This window comes from Pimephales promelas, chromosome 19, assembly GCF_988280905.1.
Source record: "Pimephales promelas chromosome 19, fPimPro1.hap1.1, whole genome shotgun sequence".
Taxonomy (NCBI): Eukaryota; Metazoa; Chordata; class Actinopteri; order Cypriniformes; family Leuciscidae; genus Pimephales; species Pimephales promelas.
This window is the reverse complement of record NC_142787.1, coordinates 5169023-5187543: the sequence shown is the minus strand read 5'-3', so window position 1 is coordinate 5187543 and position 18521 is coordinate 5169023. Positions and strand designations below refer to the sequence as shown.

Below are 18521 nucleotides of genomic sequence, written 5' to 3'. Positions count from 1 at the left end.
TCATATTTTTGGTCTCGGCAGGCTATTACCGTCGTAGTTTTATCAAAAATATGGTTAAACGTTGTGCCTGGGGTATATGTAACACAGATACGCGTTTCCCAGAGAGGTTTTCCCTTCCCAAAACCGAAGTCAAATCCTGACAAGTGTCGGACGTCCTCAGTCAGCTAAACCCCTCAAAGATCAACAAGCACATCTTTTTTGCTTCTAACCTTACTGTGAAGTTATACTAGTTAGACCGTTTTGTAATGTTTTAGGTTATGATCTCGGTTCTCATAGCGTATTTCGGTTGATACGCTAGCACTCGGTGCTAATAAATACAACGTTATACTCGTGTAGTCCGTTTGCTTTGTAATAACGATTGTGGAAGTGAATGGAGACCCACCCAGCTCTATTGTTATTCCCAGCCTCCGTCTCAATTAGGATATGCGGTGGTTCATGTTTTGACTGTGACCGGTAACGTTATGCTTGTGCCTCTATTTGGATGCCTTGCGTTTCACCTGTACTGTATGTCTTGAATATAGCCTTCAAACGCATATAGGTCTCTTTTGCCTACTTCTATCGGACACTTTATTTGCTGCTTTTTAAAAGTTCGATAACATTTCAGAAGGAAGAGCTGTCACAGCATAGGCCATGTTGATACCAAACCAGAGCCCAGATGAAGTTTGACGGAATTAGCAACAGTAACTAAGGGGGGCGGGGCTTAGCCAAAGGTGAATTTCCCTTTGAATGTTGTCTTTTACTCTACTAAATAACAACACCTTTGCTATGTATTTTTTTTGTTTTTTCAACACCCAACCAAAGCGCAGTGTTGAATGCAGTGAGCACTATTATTAGTTGACTTTAGGCCTGATCTCATTGTTAGTTGTTTCTTTCTAACCCCTCTCTCCCTCTCCGTCTCCTCCGTCAGTTGGATCAGATAGACGTTGTATTCGCCTCTGAAGCGGATGACAAAGTAAAGGAGGACTGTTGCCCTGGGAAACCGTTCTGTGTCTTCAGATCTGAGGTGATGATGAGAGCCACTGAGGCCCTATTCTCTCTCTCTCTCTCTCTCTCTCTCTCTCTCTCTCTCTTTTAATGGTTGATCTGGCCTGTGCTTCATGCAGCTAGAGACAGGCTAATTTTAGAAGTACGCTGTACATGGGTAATGCTTCTTACATTCAGCTCACTGTGGTGTAGTGTAGTGTACAGCGTGTTGGTTCGTCATTGTGTGAGTGAGTTTATGAATGGGTGAATGTGAGGCAAAATGTAAAGCGCTTTGGTGGCCATTGGATCTGTGAAAGCGCTATATAAATGCAGTTTACCATTTGGTTGCCTGTGAGTTTTCTGAAATGTAGTGCTGACACATTTTCATACAGCATTTGACATGGTCCCACAATCATTGAAATATTAATAATTCATTACATTTCAGCCCATTCTCACCCCCAAGGCGTCACTTAACTGACGCCTTGGGAAGCATTTGGACATGCTTCAATATCTGACGCTTTAGGCACCCTTTAGCGTCAGTAAAGGCCATTGCACACTGAGCACGAAATATTCGTATGCGTATTTTCGTGTTCGTCAGCTTAAAAATTCGTCACGCATAGAAACCTTGCACACCGAGTCCGTTGCGTATTTCTTAAACCTTTGCGGGAAAAAACGCAAAAATACCAAATGGATTCGTCAAGCAGTGAGGATGATTTTTGCCCTCTCTCTTATTGAAAAGGGAAGAAAGAGAAAATATTACGTCCATCCAATCCTGAAATTGCGCTGAGAGGAGAGTTCATTATCAAGGAGTTGCGAATTTATCCTGAGCGATTCAAAATTTACCTCAGAATGTCAGCGGGACAGTTCGATGCTTTGCTAGCGATTCTGGAGCCACATATTAAAAACAAGACCACCAATTTCCGTGAACCAATCGATTCTGAACGGAGACTGGCAGTGTGTCTGAAATGGACCAGGTATGGACACACACACACACACACACGGAAAAACACACACCCGCGCGCGGCCCGTTGGAAGCGCTGGGCAGACAGAACAGCTAGGCTGTTATTGTGTATATTGTGCCCAAATAATATTAGTTATCGAATAGGCTGCTCAATCACACCTTATTCGATCCTAAATTTCAATCTGATTGAAAGGGGAGGTTTATTAATTTCATAATCCAATATAGAGAAGAGAACATAAACACTTGATCGGATTGAAAACCGAAACTGAAAGCACGGCGCATATGTGCGATGATTTGAGGACGAGCTCCCCCCGGCCCTGAATTGTCAAAAGACCTCTCAAAATGCTGGCTCTGGATGCGAAAAACGCAGAAAATCGAACCCGATCCGATTAATTTTATGACGGACGAAAGTTTCGGAGGCGGTGTGCAAGCGTGACTGACATAACGTGAGGTCGAATTTTTTTTTTAACGTGCGAAAATTTCGGATGCGAATTTCGGACTCGGTGTGCAATGGCCTTAAGATGACGCCCTAGGATCGCGTGTACCCTACCCCCACCCCACACCTAAACCTAACCGCGTCCTCTAACTGACGCTTTCCTTTAGCGTCAGTTAGATGACGCCGTAGGATCGCGTCATGTAAGTGACGCTAAAGGGCGCCTATAACGTCAAATATTGAAGCATGGTCAAAGGTGACGCCTTGGGGTGAGAATGCGTTGTACATTTATATAGCGCTTTTCTCGGCACTCAAAGCGCTTTACATAGAAGGGGGAATCTCCTCAACCACCACCAGTGTGCAGCATCCACCTGGATGATGCGATGGCAGCCATATTGCGCCAGAACGCCCACCACACACCAGCTTACTGGTGGAGAGGAGACAGTGATGAAGCCAATTGGTATATATATGGGGATGATTAGGAGGCCATGATGGACAGAGGCCACTGGGCAAATTTCGTAGCTTGATGATGCCGTTTTCGTATTACAGCTGATAGTAAGGTGACGCATTGCTGCCACATTCATATTTTTCCACTCAATTATGTCATAATAAAACTAATGAAGTGATTAAAACGACATGTTTTCTCATAATAACAAGATCATATGTTGTTTTAACATCTTTTTTCGTAATAACGAGATTTTATGTTATTAAAATGAAATATTTATCTCGTAATAATGAGACGCTATGTCGTTAAAATGTATTTTCTTGGCCTTAAAAACATGTAGTCATGTACAAAATATGGCTTTATCCACATAAAATGTATAGCCTATAGCCTATCATGTCTTTACGTTCAAAAAGCTGAAGCAAATAGCAGCAGCCTCCAATCAGAGGATAACCTACACTGACTGGGGCCCAGGTAAAATTAATCGGTGAGGCCCTTTTTTAAAATATATTTTATATAGAGGTTATGCGCGTGACGTCACCGTCGGCCGGAGTGCCTGCAGTTACTCACAGAGAGTGGCAAAAAGACTGAGCGGCTGTATTTGTTTTCAGTGTGAATGCTGCAAAAAACAAACACAACACATATAAAGTGATTGACAACTAGATTTAACAAAAAATCGGAGGTATATTTTTACAGACGCTATAGAAAGAGGAGCAAATGGATCGCTGCAATTCACAGAAACAACGAAAGGTGGATTTGCAGTTATCATTTTGTGTCAATATCCTGAATTTAGGTGTAAAACCATACCCATATATTTTGTATTGTTATATATATATATATTAACAACTCATCAATGAAATATTAATCATTGCATATTCTGCATTATTGGATGTTTTTTTTAATAAACGCTGATCAAAAAAAACTATAAAGTTTTATGGCTATTTATAACACTGATATAAGTGATCACCCGGATTTAGACCTATACCTATATTGTATTTATAGGCAAATTTGCTTTATGTTTAGATCTATATTGCTTTTATTTCCCCGGTGTCGAAATCAGGCAGACATGATTCCTGGCTGCATGTCAATATCCATGGATCACTGGATCTTTAGTAAGTTGTAAGAAACACTATATTGAGTCCAACATTTAGTTTAAATTGTTAAAAATTGTTTGTTTTAGTCGCATTTTCACAGTTTCCCCCTATTAAATCCAGTCACGCAGCAGATTTTTTACCACTCAGTCAGGCTGAGGGGGGTTCTTCCAGCAGGAAAGTGACATCAATGCATTCCCAATAGGCCTATAAGGTTTTTTTTTCTTCTTCCATATAATAATAATTAATATAAAAGATTTATTTTTGTTAATAGGCTACTATTAAATGTTAGAGATGCCATAGACTAGTAGTCATTAATTTAAGCAATTAGGACTAATCGCACGTTTATTAAATCCTGAAAAAGGCAAGAAAAGCTAAGACTTTTGCATTTTATTTTAAATATACTGGGAAATATAGTTTCATGTGGTTACAGGGTAAGTGGTGCTTGTATAATAAATAAATGTTTCTGATTCAGTGATATATAAGATTGTGTGTATGCATTTTTATTGTACTTACCCAGATAGCAAACTGACATTGAATCAACGTGGAAACGACGTCTCTCATGACATTGAAACAACGTTGATTTTGCTCATCGAATTAACGTTGAACCAACGTCAGACGCGGCATTCTTCAAAGCTAAATGAAAATCGAAAATTGGTTTGCTTTCATAACGTTGAAACAACGCGTTGATTTCAAGTTGATTTTTCCGTTAGTTTTGAACGAATGACGCGTCTGACGTTGGTTCAACATTAGGCTTGTTTGAGATGCGCCTCGCCTCGCCTGCAATGTAGTCGAGAGTAGGCGGCTGCAGTGAGGGGAGGAGTGAAAAAAGCGCAATCAAGCCGGACAGATCTAGGGTTCTCGCAGTGAATCAGACACCTGTGAGATCAAAGGCGGATATCGCGGAATTAACGGGATTCACGCTCGTGCACGTGTTGCTAATAAACTGGATGTGATTTAAGTTCTGTTGCTTTTATATAAAAATAAATAAAATGTAAATAAAACCCAAAGTACTTGTTATTTAATTACATTCCAAATAGCCTATGGTTTATCAATCTTTTTTTTCTTTAATACAGACGTGTTTTTATATAGCCTATTGTTTCAACAAAAATGAAATATAACCCATATGGCACTGTCAGATAGTTTATTTACCCATATGTATACACATAAAACATGATATCAGTTTTAAAATCAAACATTTTAAAAGAGAACAATTCATCTGGTGTTCTTTTATTTTTATTTTTATTTATTTTACTTTTTTATTAGAATGCAAGTTACAAACATAGCCTACCTACAAGCACCACAATTCGTGAAACAAATAGGCCTAGGCCTATTATACAGCGACAAATACATAAACATCAGAATAAAATTAATAATAAAATAAATAAATCAATCAAAATAAGCTTAGCTTAAATAGACAGACTTACAAACTTCATCATCTATAAAATGAGAGCTATTTTTCACTTGAACATTTTAGAGTAGGCCTAGTATATGAGTTACTGACTATAGCTTTCTTATTTTTAACCCGTTTAAGAGATTCACAATATAGATCAGTTTCAATTTGAAAAAAATAAATAAATAAAACATGGCCTTGATTTGGAGAATTTAGCTTAATGAACAGTGGCGGCTTGTCAATAGGGGGCGCTGGGGCGCCGCCCCCATCAAGAAATATACATATACAAAAATTATATAAAAATACAACAATAAAATATTTTTTTCATACGATGTACCGGCTGGTAGTAAGAAAAGCATCAGCATTTAATAAAAACTGGCTTTAATCGGTCAACTATTTTCTATGTTTTTCAATGTGTTTCATTGGGACGCCGGACTAATGGGTGTCTATGTGAGGCTTTAAATTTTCGTGCAACATGTGACCTGAAGCTGGCCTCTAATTGGTTTCTTAAAGATTCACCTCAGGGCGCAAGTCGTTGCGTCCCTGGCCAATCAGAATTGGATTCACGTTATTTTTTCCAATATGATTGGTTCTCGTCACCTGTCATTTAACTTCACGCTCTGGGCCACTACCAGAGCCGTTACTATACTATTTCGAGCGCGCAGACGACACCATTTCGACATTTTTTTTTATAAATAATGGCAGCAGTTCATCCAAATTCTGTGATTTTTTTTACAAAAAAACCCTTTCACAAGGCTTTCGCTGGAAGAAAAAAAAAAGATAAAGGATCTCGGACCGGACCAACCCGATTTACAAATTCAGCAGCAGGCCAGTGACAGGGGACGAAGCTACACACGAAGCTTCACCCGCGCGTGTTATGAGAAACGGAGGTGGCTGGCTGGATGTGATACTAGCAATTCTCTGTTTTGTTTTCCCTGCCTTTTATTTCAAAGTGTCGGCACTGAAGTTTTGTGGACAACAACGGGGGTAAGAGACCTCAAACATCTCTCTGAAAAATGCAAACGTCATGAAAGTAGCCGCAGCCATATTGAGAATAGCATGAAACTAACGTTTTTGGGCAGAGTTAGCATTGCTGAACAACTAGATGAAGGCTATAGGATTGCCATTAGAAGACACAACGAAGAGGTGACAAAAAATCGACACATACTGTCCAGGATAATAGACTGTGTGAAATTTTGTGGAGCATTTGAGTTGGCGTTACGTGGCCACGATGAGAGTGAGAGCTCCGATAACCCCGGTATATTTCGCGGGTTGGTGGATTTCGTTGCTTCTCTTGATGGAGCGTTGAAAGAGCACCTTGACAGTGCTACGGTATTTAAGGGAACGTCGAAAACTATACAGAACGAGCTACTGGACTGTATGTTGTCTGTTACAAGAGAAGAAATAATCAAAGAAGTCCAGACAAGTAGTTTTTTATCAATCCAGGCAGATGAAACAACAGATATTGCCACACACTCCCAACTTGTGCTTGTGCTCCGCTACATCGACGAAAAAAATAACGTGCAGGAAAGATTTTTTGAGTTTATCCCTCTGCAGTCTGCTACAGCTGAGTCGATTGCTACTGCACTAAAAGAGCGTCTTGCTTCTATCCTTCCTGAGGATCAGAAGAGTAAGCTCATCTGCCAGGCATATGATGGGGCCAGCGTGATGAGGGGTGCCACTGGAGGTGTTCAGAGAAAAGTACAAGATGTGTACCCAAATGCCCACTACATCCACTGCTATGCACATCAGCTCAACCTGATAATGCAACAGGCCACGTCTCACATATCCAAGACGAGAATTTTTTTTTCTAACATTGGTGGATTTGCCAGCTTTTTTTCTAAGTCACCCAAGCGGACATGCTTTCTGGATAAAGTGGTTGCCCATAGACTGCCCAGATCCAGCAACATCAGATGGAACTTTCATAGCCGTGCCATTAATACAGTTTTTGAGCACAGAGAGGATCTCCTTCACTGTTTTGAGAGCATACAAGACTCGGGTGACTTTGACCCCAATACTGTCAGAGAAGCAGGAGCCCTGGCCATGCTACTGGATGATGAGGATTTTAAGTTCTTTCTTGAACTTTATCATCACATCATGCCACATGTAGACTTCCTCTATGCCAAGCTCCAGAAAAAGAACATTGATTCGGTCCATATCAAAGTGAGCATCCAACAGTTCCAACAGGAAATACAAAAGATCAGGTAACTTTATTCCTGAAATATGATCATTATTTGCCTGCTCTTTCATTTTTTACTTTCTTTATCCTTTGCCAAAATTATAATAAATTATCTCCTTTGCATAAATTATGTCCTTTGCAGAAACTCTCTCCACTCCATTGGTGAGCAAAGCAGTGGTTCTCGTCCAACAAAGAGGCGCCGGGCGCTCAGTTCGGAAGACCGTGAAAGGATTGCAGCAGAGGTGAGTTTGTTATAGAAATCAGTCAAAATACCATTTTATATTTTTGTTGCAGAGATGTTTCAGTTGGCGTTTCCGCCACTGAATAAAAAAAAATAATAATAATAATTGTGACTTTTTAATCACACAATGGGCTCTATGCACAGTTCCACTACTTCCTGAACTTCAGCCAGCTCCTTGTTTCCTGTCTGTCATTACTGGACGCATTGATTAATTCAGGTGTGTCTGATTATTGTTGCCGTGACTACTGAGGTCAAGCACACCTGAATTAATCAAATTGTCCAATACAGGAAACAAGGAGCTGGCTTAAGTTCGGAAAGTAGTGCAACTGTGCATAGAGCTCATTGCGTGTTATAAAGTCAGAATTGGGTGATATGAAGTCGCAACTCTGAGAAAAAAAGACATAAGTGTGACTTTTTATCTTGCAATTCTGACTTTATATGACTAACACATAAGTGCGAGTTTATATGTCGAAATTCTGATATCTTTTCTCAGAATCGTGAGATATAAACTCGCAATTGTGAGTTATCAAGCTAATTCTAAGGGGGGGGAAAAGACTAACTTTTTCCCCCCTCAGAATAGTTTAAATCTCACAATTCTGACTTTATATCTCGCAATTCTGAGAAATAAAGTCAGAATTGCGAGATGTAAACTCGCAATTGTGAGGAAAAAAGTCTGAATTGTGAGATAAAAAGTTGCAATTACCTTTTTTATTTTTCATTCAATGGTGGAAACAAGCTTCCATAATGTCTTACATATCATATTCTACAGACTCAAGAAAACATTTTTAGTTTGGTATAAATCCTTACAAAAATAATAATTTTAATATTATACAACAGCATCCCAAAAATAATAACTTGGCAACATAAAAATAAATGATCAATTTAAAGCCATCAAAAACTACAGTCTTGTATGGGACAACTCAAATGGCTCTATTTTTCTTTTGAAAGTAATTGCAACTGTGACAATTAGTGGTCTACTCCAGGCTACTACCTTACATTTATATTTCTATTTGTTTAATTATCTCTATAGGTCTGTGACACAATCCTGGGACACACTAGGGACCGTTTCTCTTTCACAGACCACCTTGTCTGTGCCACTTTGTTGCAGGGGGACAGATTTAATGAGTACAGGGATGCCTTTCCTGAAGAAGCATTGAGCATCACCATGAAAGCGTATCCGATGCTCAGTGGTAGCAAGTTGAAGACAGAGCTCAGTCTAATCTACAGCAAAGACGAGTTCAGTGCCTGCCGTGGTGCTGTGGACCTATTCCAGCTATTTATGGAGAATAATCTCGAAGAAGTCTTTTCCGAAACAGTGACTCTCCTAAAAGTTATCATTACCACACCCATGACCACGGCTGAAGCTGAGAGGTGCTTCTCAACCTTGAAAAGAATAAAAACTTTTCTCAGAAACACCATGACCCAGGAGAGGCTGAATGCACTGGCATTGCTGTCCATGGAAAAGCGACTTGTTACAGAGATGACTGACTTTAATCAGAGAGTAATTGAGAAATTTGCTGGCCAGAAAGAAAGAAGAGCAAAATTTATGTTCAAGTAGGAAACATGCTTTTTGGTGCTTCTTTACTAGTACGAAATGTGTATATAAAAGAGAGCAAAATTTATGTTCAAGTAGGAAACATGCTTTCTGGTACTTCTTTATTAGTATAAAATGTATATAAAAGAGAGCAATATTTATGTTCAAGTAGGAAACATGCTTTCTGGTACTTCTTTATTAGTACGAAATGTATATAAAAGAGAGCAAAATTTATGTTCAAGTAGGAAACATGCTTTCTGGTACTTCTTTAATGGTATGAAATGTATATAAAAGAGAGCAAAATTTATATTCAAGTAGGAAACATGCTTTCTGGTACTTCTTTATTAGTATAAAATGTATATAAAAGAGAGCAACATTTATGTTCAAGTCGGAAACATGCTTTTTGGTACTTCTTTATTGGTATTAAATGTAAATAAAGATCATAAATTTAAGTAGTAGTCAACATGGTTTTTGGTACTGCTTTGTATTTATTTGCCCTCCTCAATAAAAAAATACAAATAAAAAATGCGCCCCCCCAAAAATAAATATCACCAGCCGCCACTGTTAATGAATATGGAATTTACCTTCATCACTGTTGTTTAAACCAATGAGCATTAAGCTGTGTCGTCAGCAAGTCGTTTCCCATCATGCTTTTGATCAGCGCAGTCGGTGGAGAGCAACTGCGCGCGACTGCAGAATCCGACCCTTCCGCCTTGAGCTCGCGAGAGTTTTTTGACATACGTCGGCATGACATCAGAGCCAGGCGGACCGTTCTCGGACACATTTCTAACCGGCATGCATCTCGCGCTGATCACCGGTGATCGATTCTGCGCAGAATTTGCTCATCTCAAACAAGCCTATTAATTCGATGAGCAAAACAATGTCAGATCAACGTTGTTTCGATGTCATGTTTCTACGTTGATTCAATGTCAGTTTGCTATCTGGGTACCAGTAACTACATAGAACAAGAGGGTAACAAACACCACTTTAATTTACAGCCCGCAATGTCACACTTACCCTGTAACTACAGTACATGAAACAAGAGGGCAACAAGCACCATACATGAAATAAGAGTATCTTTCCCCAATATTTCAACGTGATCTCATGAGAATACGTATGTATTTATACGTAAAGTGTCGTTCTATCATACGTATATATAATTACGTTTTATATGCGCAGAAACGTATAATACTGACGTATTTACAGTACTAAAACGTAAAATATTTACGTATTGACAGCACAAAAACGTAATTTATTTACGTATGAACAAATCCACCGACGTACACATTGTACGTATCACAATTTATGCATATTAATATCGTAGCAGCATTATGTTTTGACTCTGTTGCATTCCACTGTCTTATTAATGAAGTTTTCAGTCGCATTTATTGATATAATACTCATAAATATGAACATTTTGCTCGTTTCGCCTGCATGTTGTTAAACAATACACTATAAAACCTTAAAAATACAGTCTTTAACGTTAGCTACTCGTTCAACCATTTTGTAATAGTTTATTTACCTTGAGACACATAAAGCGTTTTCTCCTATAAAACACAACAAAAAAATCACAAAAGACATCAATTTGATTAGTTTGATGTAATCCAAATCTTTAGAATCCATAGTTGTTTGTAAGAAACAACTCCTAATTCAGCCTCTTATCGTGATCTCTCCATTCTCAGCAGCGACCGTACATGTCAAACCCCGCGCTGATGAATTCAAATTCAAAAATTGCGCCCTTGAGAAGCGATACGTCATGTTTTACGGCAGTGATATCAAACGTTCATTGGCTCTTCCCTGCTTCGTCACAGTTTGCGACATGAAGGACTGTGCCGGTTGGTTAGTTTAGTTCATTTGAATTTTGAAATGGAGAAGCGCGAACCGAAGCCGGATTAACATTTTCATTATTTAATTTCTGCTCTGTACTTCATACAAAACTATTACAATACTGCCAGAGACAGAGAGAAGACTGCGACTGCAACGCTTCATCATGTGAACGGCTTTTGGTATCGGTTTTCGACATTTTTGCAATAAATAAATTATTGTGATTATACTTGTCTGTTAGTTATGTTTTTCTTAATAATTGTAGTTTGTTACGTAGTTTTAAGGAATTGTTATGGGTAACGTTAGGTTTAAGGGTAGGAGTAGGATAGCTCAAAATATATTTTAATGTTATATTGTTAATAAAACTGCCCTTTCCCAACACCTGTCCGTTACGTTTTATCCTTTTTTATATTAAGTATAAAATGGGTATGTTTAGGTTTGGGATTAGGGTTACGGGATCTTACATTTATGTATAAAATGATAAAAAGGGAAATTATACAGATATCTTTATGATATAGAATATACGTAAATAGTTTACGTTTTGTAGCTGTAAAAACGTAATAATGTTACGTTTAAATGTTGCAGATACGTCTATATTATACGTTTCAGCACCTATCCAAACGTACTGAAAAGTACGTTTTCTATCTTTGCAAAAAACGTAAAATACCTACGTATTAACAATGAGACCAGGCTGAATATTTAAGCAAAAGTTGCAATAGTTTTCGTTTTCAGTGCACTTTTGTTAAAAATATTACTTTATAAATGCATAGATATGTACCCTTTCATTTTTAAAAAGCCTGTACAGTATATACTGGTTCACCATTGTTTCAAAAAGGTATGTTCTTGCTAAATTGCTCCCAAATGTAAGATTGTTATATCATACATAGTCAACGCATTCTCATCCCAAGGCGTCATATACGACACTTTTGCCAAAGCGTAGACATCCAACGCACATGGCACCTTTTAGCATCAAATGAAACGCAGTGCAGCCCGTTCTCATCCTTTAACGTCATATAGAACGCTATATGCAAAAACGGCGCTATACTACATGGCACCCGTTATCGTTAATATAACATATGCGCTGTGAGGGCTAAGTTTAGGTGTGGGGTAGGGTGTGCGTGTCATATTCACGCTAAAGGATTTATAACGTCTTGGGTTCGCGTGTTATATTAACGATAACGGGTGCCATGTGCGTAGTATAGCGCCGTTTTTGCATATAGCGTTCTATATGACGTTAAAGGATGAGAACGGGCTGCACTGCGTTTCATTTGATGCGAAAAGGTGCCATGTGCGTTGGATGTCTACGCTTTGGCAAAATGGGATGAGAATGGGCTCAAATATTAGAATAAGTTCCCCTTAGTAATATAATACTTCTCCTGGTTGTTACCAGTGTTGTGCAAGTTACTTCGAAACTGTAATACATTAGGTATTACTTGTTACTGTTATTTAAAAGTAATTCATTACCTTACAATATTACTGTCCCAGAATTGTAATGCGTTACATTACTCATGTATTACTTTTGAGTTACTTTCACCAAAATAACTAAGTAGAACTTAACTTTTGGGCTGTAACGATATGCAATGTAAAACCGAAATCGCGATTCGCCACACGACTCAGATCCACGAACCTACAGAATCGCGACACACCTCTTCCAACTCCAGCGTTATTCTCCTTACCGTCCAGATCCAATGCTGCCTTATCTTTAAATTAGGCTATTAGTATTATTTGGAGTTAACATTATAAAATACGTAGACCTAAACCACAAAACTAGTTGAGGATAAATTATTTAAAATTGGGACATTTGCAGTCAAAACTTGAAATAAAAATTCTCTGAAAATTCATGTATTGAAACGTATATAGGCTACTTCCTTAAAGGACTCCAGATATTAGACAAATATCAGTCTATGTTTTATTTTTAATATTAGGGAAAAGACACACATTCATGTGTGACAAAAAAATAGGAGGCAAAATATATTTTTTGTAATTCTGTTAATTACACTGCGCAAATCGGATGAGGAAGGGTTGGCTCTCCAGTCTCCATAGAACTTAAAATATTCATTTTATTTTAGTTTTCGTGTTCGCATTTATGAGGAAAAAACAATGTTACAGGCGCGACCGCTCTGAACTGGCACTAAAAGACTGCTTTAAAACTTTCACATAGTCTGTTGCCTTTTAAGAAGTAAAAGCAGACATTACACTGTAATACAACTGTAATACAAGCCTGACTGAACAAAATATTACTGAAAATTGATTAGTAATGCCTTACACTACTGCGTTACAGCAAAAAGTAATATGTTACTGTAATGTATTACTTTTGTAATGCGTTACTCCCAACACTGGTTGTTACCCCTTATTCCCCAAACTTAAAATATTGTTCCTTTATATTGTAAGTATAGGTGCACTATAATTACTGAAGGTTGCGCTGTAAAATCGCTTTAATTACGCAGTACTTTCTGAGCTGTAATCTAAAGCATTACCAAAAGTTTCATTAAGGTTAATAAAGCAGGATGGGGCCGGGAGCCAGGGAAATTTTACATTGATGTATTTATTGCGCTTATATGCCACAGTCATACGCTGCCACTCCTTTCACATTTTTAATGTTTTTTTACAATTAAAGGTATAGTTGCATTTAATGTCAGCCTCCTCCATCTCCATTTGGCCCAGAACAGCATTCTTTTAGATGTTTGTTAAATTCACTTTAGGTCCTGTCCTAATAATGACAGTGTGACCACTAAGTGAACCAGGATTAAAAATGTAGGCCTATTGTTTTCTCTCTTTTTTTTGGTCCAGATCACAAATAAAAGGGTTCAATAAACACTTACATTTAAGAAAACTAGATTTTTCAGACTATTATTTCAGGCCTTACAATGCTAGTCCCATAGCCTTCTCCACCATCATCTTCTGAATGGGCTTCTTCACATCCTGGACACCCTTGTGTCCCTTGAAACCCTCCACTAACGTGATAGTAAAACAAAGTTACTAAAGCACATGAAGATACACAGTTGTGGTTAGAATTAATGGCACCCCTGGTAAATATGATCAAAATGGCAGTAAAAAATAAATCTGATTTGATTTGAAAAATTCGCAAAAATCGAACCTTTCATTGCTGTAAAAGAATTGAAAATGGGGGGTAATTCACATATGAAATAAAATAAATCATTTTCCACATTACATGAAGGAAAAGGAAAACATTAAAAAGCAGCATGACCCCTTTAATGATAATAATAAAATAGTACAACAAATATACTGCACTTTGTATTTAAATAACATAATACTCTTACATTTTGAATTTCATTATCTATTTTTTACAGAGCAAGTAATAGCTTACCTGTCTTCTTCATTACTGTCATAAAGTCAAATGGGCCAACTTTATTCACTATGAAACACAAGCAGTGCGTGTGTGTGCTTTAGGGACATGGGTGAGTGTAATCAGCATTAGATCCGGGATCATGGGAAATGAATTATCCGTGAAATGGATTAATACTCAGGTGATGGTGCCCTCTGGTGGTAATCAGAGGGAGCCACAGAGGCTTGATTTTTGACAATTATGGATTTTACCACAATTTTGCTGGGTAAGGTTTCACAATCTTCATCTTAATGAGGTGTACTCCTGAGGACCAACTTTTTGCAATACAGATCATTACTATAGGACATATGCATCCTATTTTATACCAAAATTGAAATAGCTCCCCTGAGAAACATCTCCTGTCTGTCTGTTATGGTCCATTTCAGAGAGTAAATGACATATGAGACCAATAAAAAATATTTTAGAGAATTTTCAGAAACGAAATTTTAGGGAAAGAATACGTACTATGCCACAACAAACACTACCCGTCCTAGTGTGAGGCTGTCACAACTTAGGATGGGCTTCTGGGTCGTAGGAAGGTCAGACTGCAAAATTTTGTAAATGTAGGAGGGGTGGCCTAACCTGCCGCACAAACTAGCCCGGCCGGGGATGCAAGATGGAGCAAACTCCAGGCACTCAGGGGATGTAGAGAGGGCCTGAATATCTCCTACTCTTTTAACACACTGTGAAAACGATTGGATCGACGACATTGTTCCACCACCAGATGGCGACAAGTAGCCTAACTGTTAAAAATATTTGTCATTGAATCATTCATTCAAGAGATTTGTTCAAAAATGCTGATTTATCCACTAATAAAACAAGTCAAGTATTTGAGTGAGTCATTGATTAATTCATTCAGACCAAGTTTTGTATTTATTTATATGATTCAACATTTTAAATAGACAATTGCCATTTTGCCAGAACCTCTAATAAATTGTTATTTTGTTCAGAATCGTGATCGCTTTTTTTATTGTCAATATATGAAGAGTTCAGATGCAAAAGCCTCTACATGCCATTTGAAATTTTCTTCTTTAATGATGATTTTTATCAAACTTGTATATTTAAGTTCAGTAATTTCACTTAAATGGCGATGATAATTACCTATTAATTGTTATTTAAGTGAAATTACTGAACTTAAATATACAAGTTTGATAAAAATCATCATTCAAGAAGAAAATTTCAAATGGCATTTAGAGGCTTTTGCATCTGAACTCTTCATATCCAGAATCGTTTAGCTACACAGATCATGTATGTATCATGTTGTTCTATTTAAAGTCATATGTAGAAAGTAGAGCTGAAAATGACTCAAGCCGAGGGGCCTCCACCGCCCTAAGTCCTGCCCTGACTCTAATGTCGAAGGTCTATAATTAATGTTTAAAATAGGGAATCATTTTGTCAAGAAATCAGGCCTTTATTCATAAAAAGATGCCAAAACAAAAATTTCAAATATCCTGTCTTTATGTTGTTTTAACAACATCACACAATATTAAAATGTGTTTTAATTGTGATTTATTCATAAATAATCAGAAAAAATATGTGATTGATCTTGTTACTTTTTAATCAATTTATACTATTTTTTTTTATTATTATTTCACTCTAATAGTAAAACAATGGAAGCAATACAGTTAACAAAATGTAAATAACCCGGCTGTTGGGTTAAATGGTTTCCACATTCAGCAATGAACGTCCAGTGATAGTCAACACAAAGAAGCTTCTGCAGCCTGATTACGAAAAGTAAGTCATGTCGTCTTTTTATATATTACTTATAACATGAAATATTGTGTAGGCTACTGAGACGTTGAATATATTCTAAAACTGAATTTTATATTTTTTAAAAATCGAAGTTCCCTTTAGTCCGTTTTAATCTCCAGAAAGTGAAATCGATTGGAAATGAATCCTAGCTATCCCAGTTAGCTCGCTAGCATAAAGTAAAAGTTAGTGAACCCGTTTAGAGATAGCCTACTAACGTTACCTTATAGCCAACGGTGATAAACTTTTAACGTTAGGTCTAGTCTGAAATCACTGTCTAGCATAAGGACTGTGATAGTCTGACAGACTTTATTTGAGGGGACAGACATTTGTAGTGGTGTCCGAAACCATAGTGAACTTTTGCAGTGTGTTGTTGTTGTCAAACTGATGAAGATGTTTTCTTAATTTGCATGATGTTTTTTTTTCTATTTGCATGTGTTTTCTTCAGTTGCAGCACGATGAGCTCTCTAGGCCACCATAGAAAATATATATATATAATAATGCTGTTTGTCATTTAATCAGTTGCATTTTTCTGGCATAAAAACAAATTTAAATATTTAAATGATATTTAAATGATTGAATCTGAGGGGGGCAGCGGTACACTTGAACAGATAACTTAACTACTAAAATAAATAAATAAATTAGCAATGTTACTTTTAGTAATTATATAAGCCATATGAAGTACAGTTTATTCAGAAATTAATGTCTAGCTTAACATAACTTAAACACAAAGAAATTGTGAGATGTCACAGTTGTAAAAAATACTAATAAAATAAATAAATAAATAAATACTAATAAAATGTAACCTTTTGCTTTTCAAGAATGGTAAGTTTGTGAAAAGTGGAAATTTTCTCATGTTGCCTGAGATACAGTTTCTCATATCTGACAATGTAATGTGCTCAACCTTCTATTTTTATTTCAAAATAAGTGACAAATAGAGTGGGATCATTTAAAAAAACAAAACAAAACTGGATCAATTTGCAATAATAAACCGTGCAATTCCAAGAGTGTCCTCACCCCTCAGTGCTCCTCAGAAGACACAGACATAAAGTAGCGTGTGTATGACACGCCAATTCGTATTTTTGTGCTATCAACACGCATAATCACTTTTCAGCGTGTTTATGAACGCCGTTGACTTAACGTTATTACTGTAGGCTTAATTACCTCAACCCTGTCCCTAAACCTAACCGTCACTGGGGTTAATGGCATTTATGACAGTTCCCGGACATTTGACGGCGTGTATGCGGAATGAAGCGGACGTTAATGGCGTAGACCGACGCATAGAGATACACGCGGATATCTCAAAATGCGTCGAGATAACACGCCACTTGACTCGAAATTGGCGTGTATGTTTACGCAAAGTTCATGATGTCATGTTGGACAGAATTAAACTAGCAAAGTGCTGAGGTTGTGTGACAACAAAGTATAGTTTGAACGTTACATTCAATTTAACACACTTTTCTATGAAATAACAGGTGTATTCTATTCTAAACAGAACAATTGAATTTACAGTGTTTTACTGAGGAGTTTCATTATAAAAAACGTACATTATAAAAAGCTGTCTATTTACTTTCCTGATCTTATTGTCTTCAGGATGTTACAAGTTAACCTGATGATAAATAATGCAATGAGTGTGGTCTGGATGTTAAAGCTGGGCTGTAAATCTTATTTTATGCAGGTGGTTCTGATGGACTGATGGATCCAGTGACACCATTCTCATGAATGTTACGTGAAATTATGTTAGTAAACAAATATGCCTTTAGATGTCATGTACTGTACACACACTATATATATATATATATATATATATATGAAGAGTTCAGATGCAAAAGCCTCTAAGTGCCATTTGAAATTTTCTTGCATATCAAGCTTGTATATTGAAGTTCAGTAATTTAAGTAACTTATTCAAGTTGTTGATGTTTTTGTTTGTATACACACACACACACACACACACACACACAACGCAACAGCAACTTACTGGATATCTTCAGTAGGTTGGATCATTCACAGCTGTACAGAATTTGTTGTTTTTTAAACGACTTGCTCTCTTGTTCCACTGATGACATCACTGATGACATTACAGACAGAGTTTGTTGTTTTTTAAACGGGTCCCTTGCCCTGGCTTGTTCCACTGATGACATCACTGATGACATCACAGCAGCATTCTAAGCAAAAGCTGTACTGTATATATAACTGATGCACCTCAGAGGCTCATAACAGCAGTAGTTGAGAAAGGTAATCAGTGTTGCCTGGGTACTAGCGAACAAATACCAGTTTTTTAGGTCAGCAGATAACTGTACAGTTCAGATGGCTCAAGGTGAAAATTTTGACGGCAACATCGCTGAAGATATCGTTCAGGATGACG

General features: G+C 37.4%; 1 protein-coding gene across 1 annotated transcript; it reads left to right on the top strand.

Moving 5' to 3' along the window:
* The first annotated feature begins 5516 nt into the window (after window positions 1-5516).
* On the top strand, window positions 5517-9482 carry LOC120473030 (zinc finger MYM-type protein 1-like). Its single transcript, XM_039662633.2, has 3 exons — window positions 5517-7487; window positions 7605-7704; window positions 8734-9482. The coding sequence occupies exons 1-3, from the start codon at window positions 6343-6345 to the stop codon at window positions 9259-9261; spliced, it is 1773 nt and encodes a 590-aa protein (XP_039518567.2). The 5' UTR covers window positions 5517-6342; the 3' UTR covers window positions 9262-9482.
* The last annotated feature ends 9039 nt before the right edge of the window (window positions 9483-18521 follow it).

Excerpts from the sequence above, each read along its gene's own strand:
- LOC120473030 (XM_039662633.2), top strand. The coding sequence starts at position 6,343 with ATGAAACTAACGTTTTTGGGCAGAGTTAGCATTGCTGAACAACTAGAT. Across the intron at positions 7,488-7,604 it reads CAGGAAATACAAAAGATCAG|AAACTCTCTCCACTCCATTG; the intron begins GTAACTTTATTC and ends TGTCCTTTGCAG. Across the intron at positions 7,705-8,733 it reads GTGAAAGGATTGCAGCAGAG|GTCTGTGACACAATCCTGGG; the intron begins GTGAGTTTGTTA and ends TTATCTCTATAG.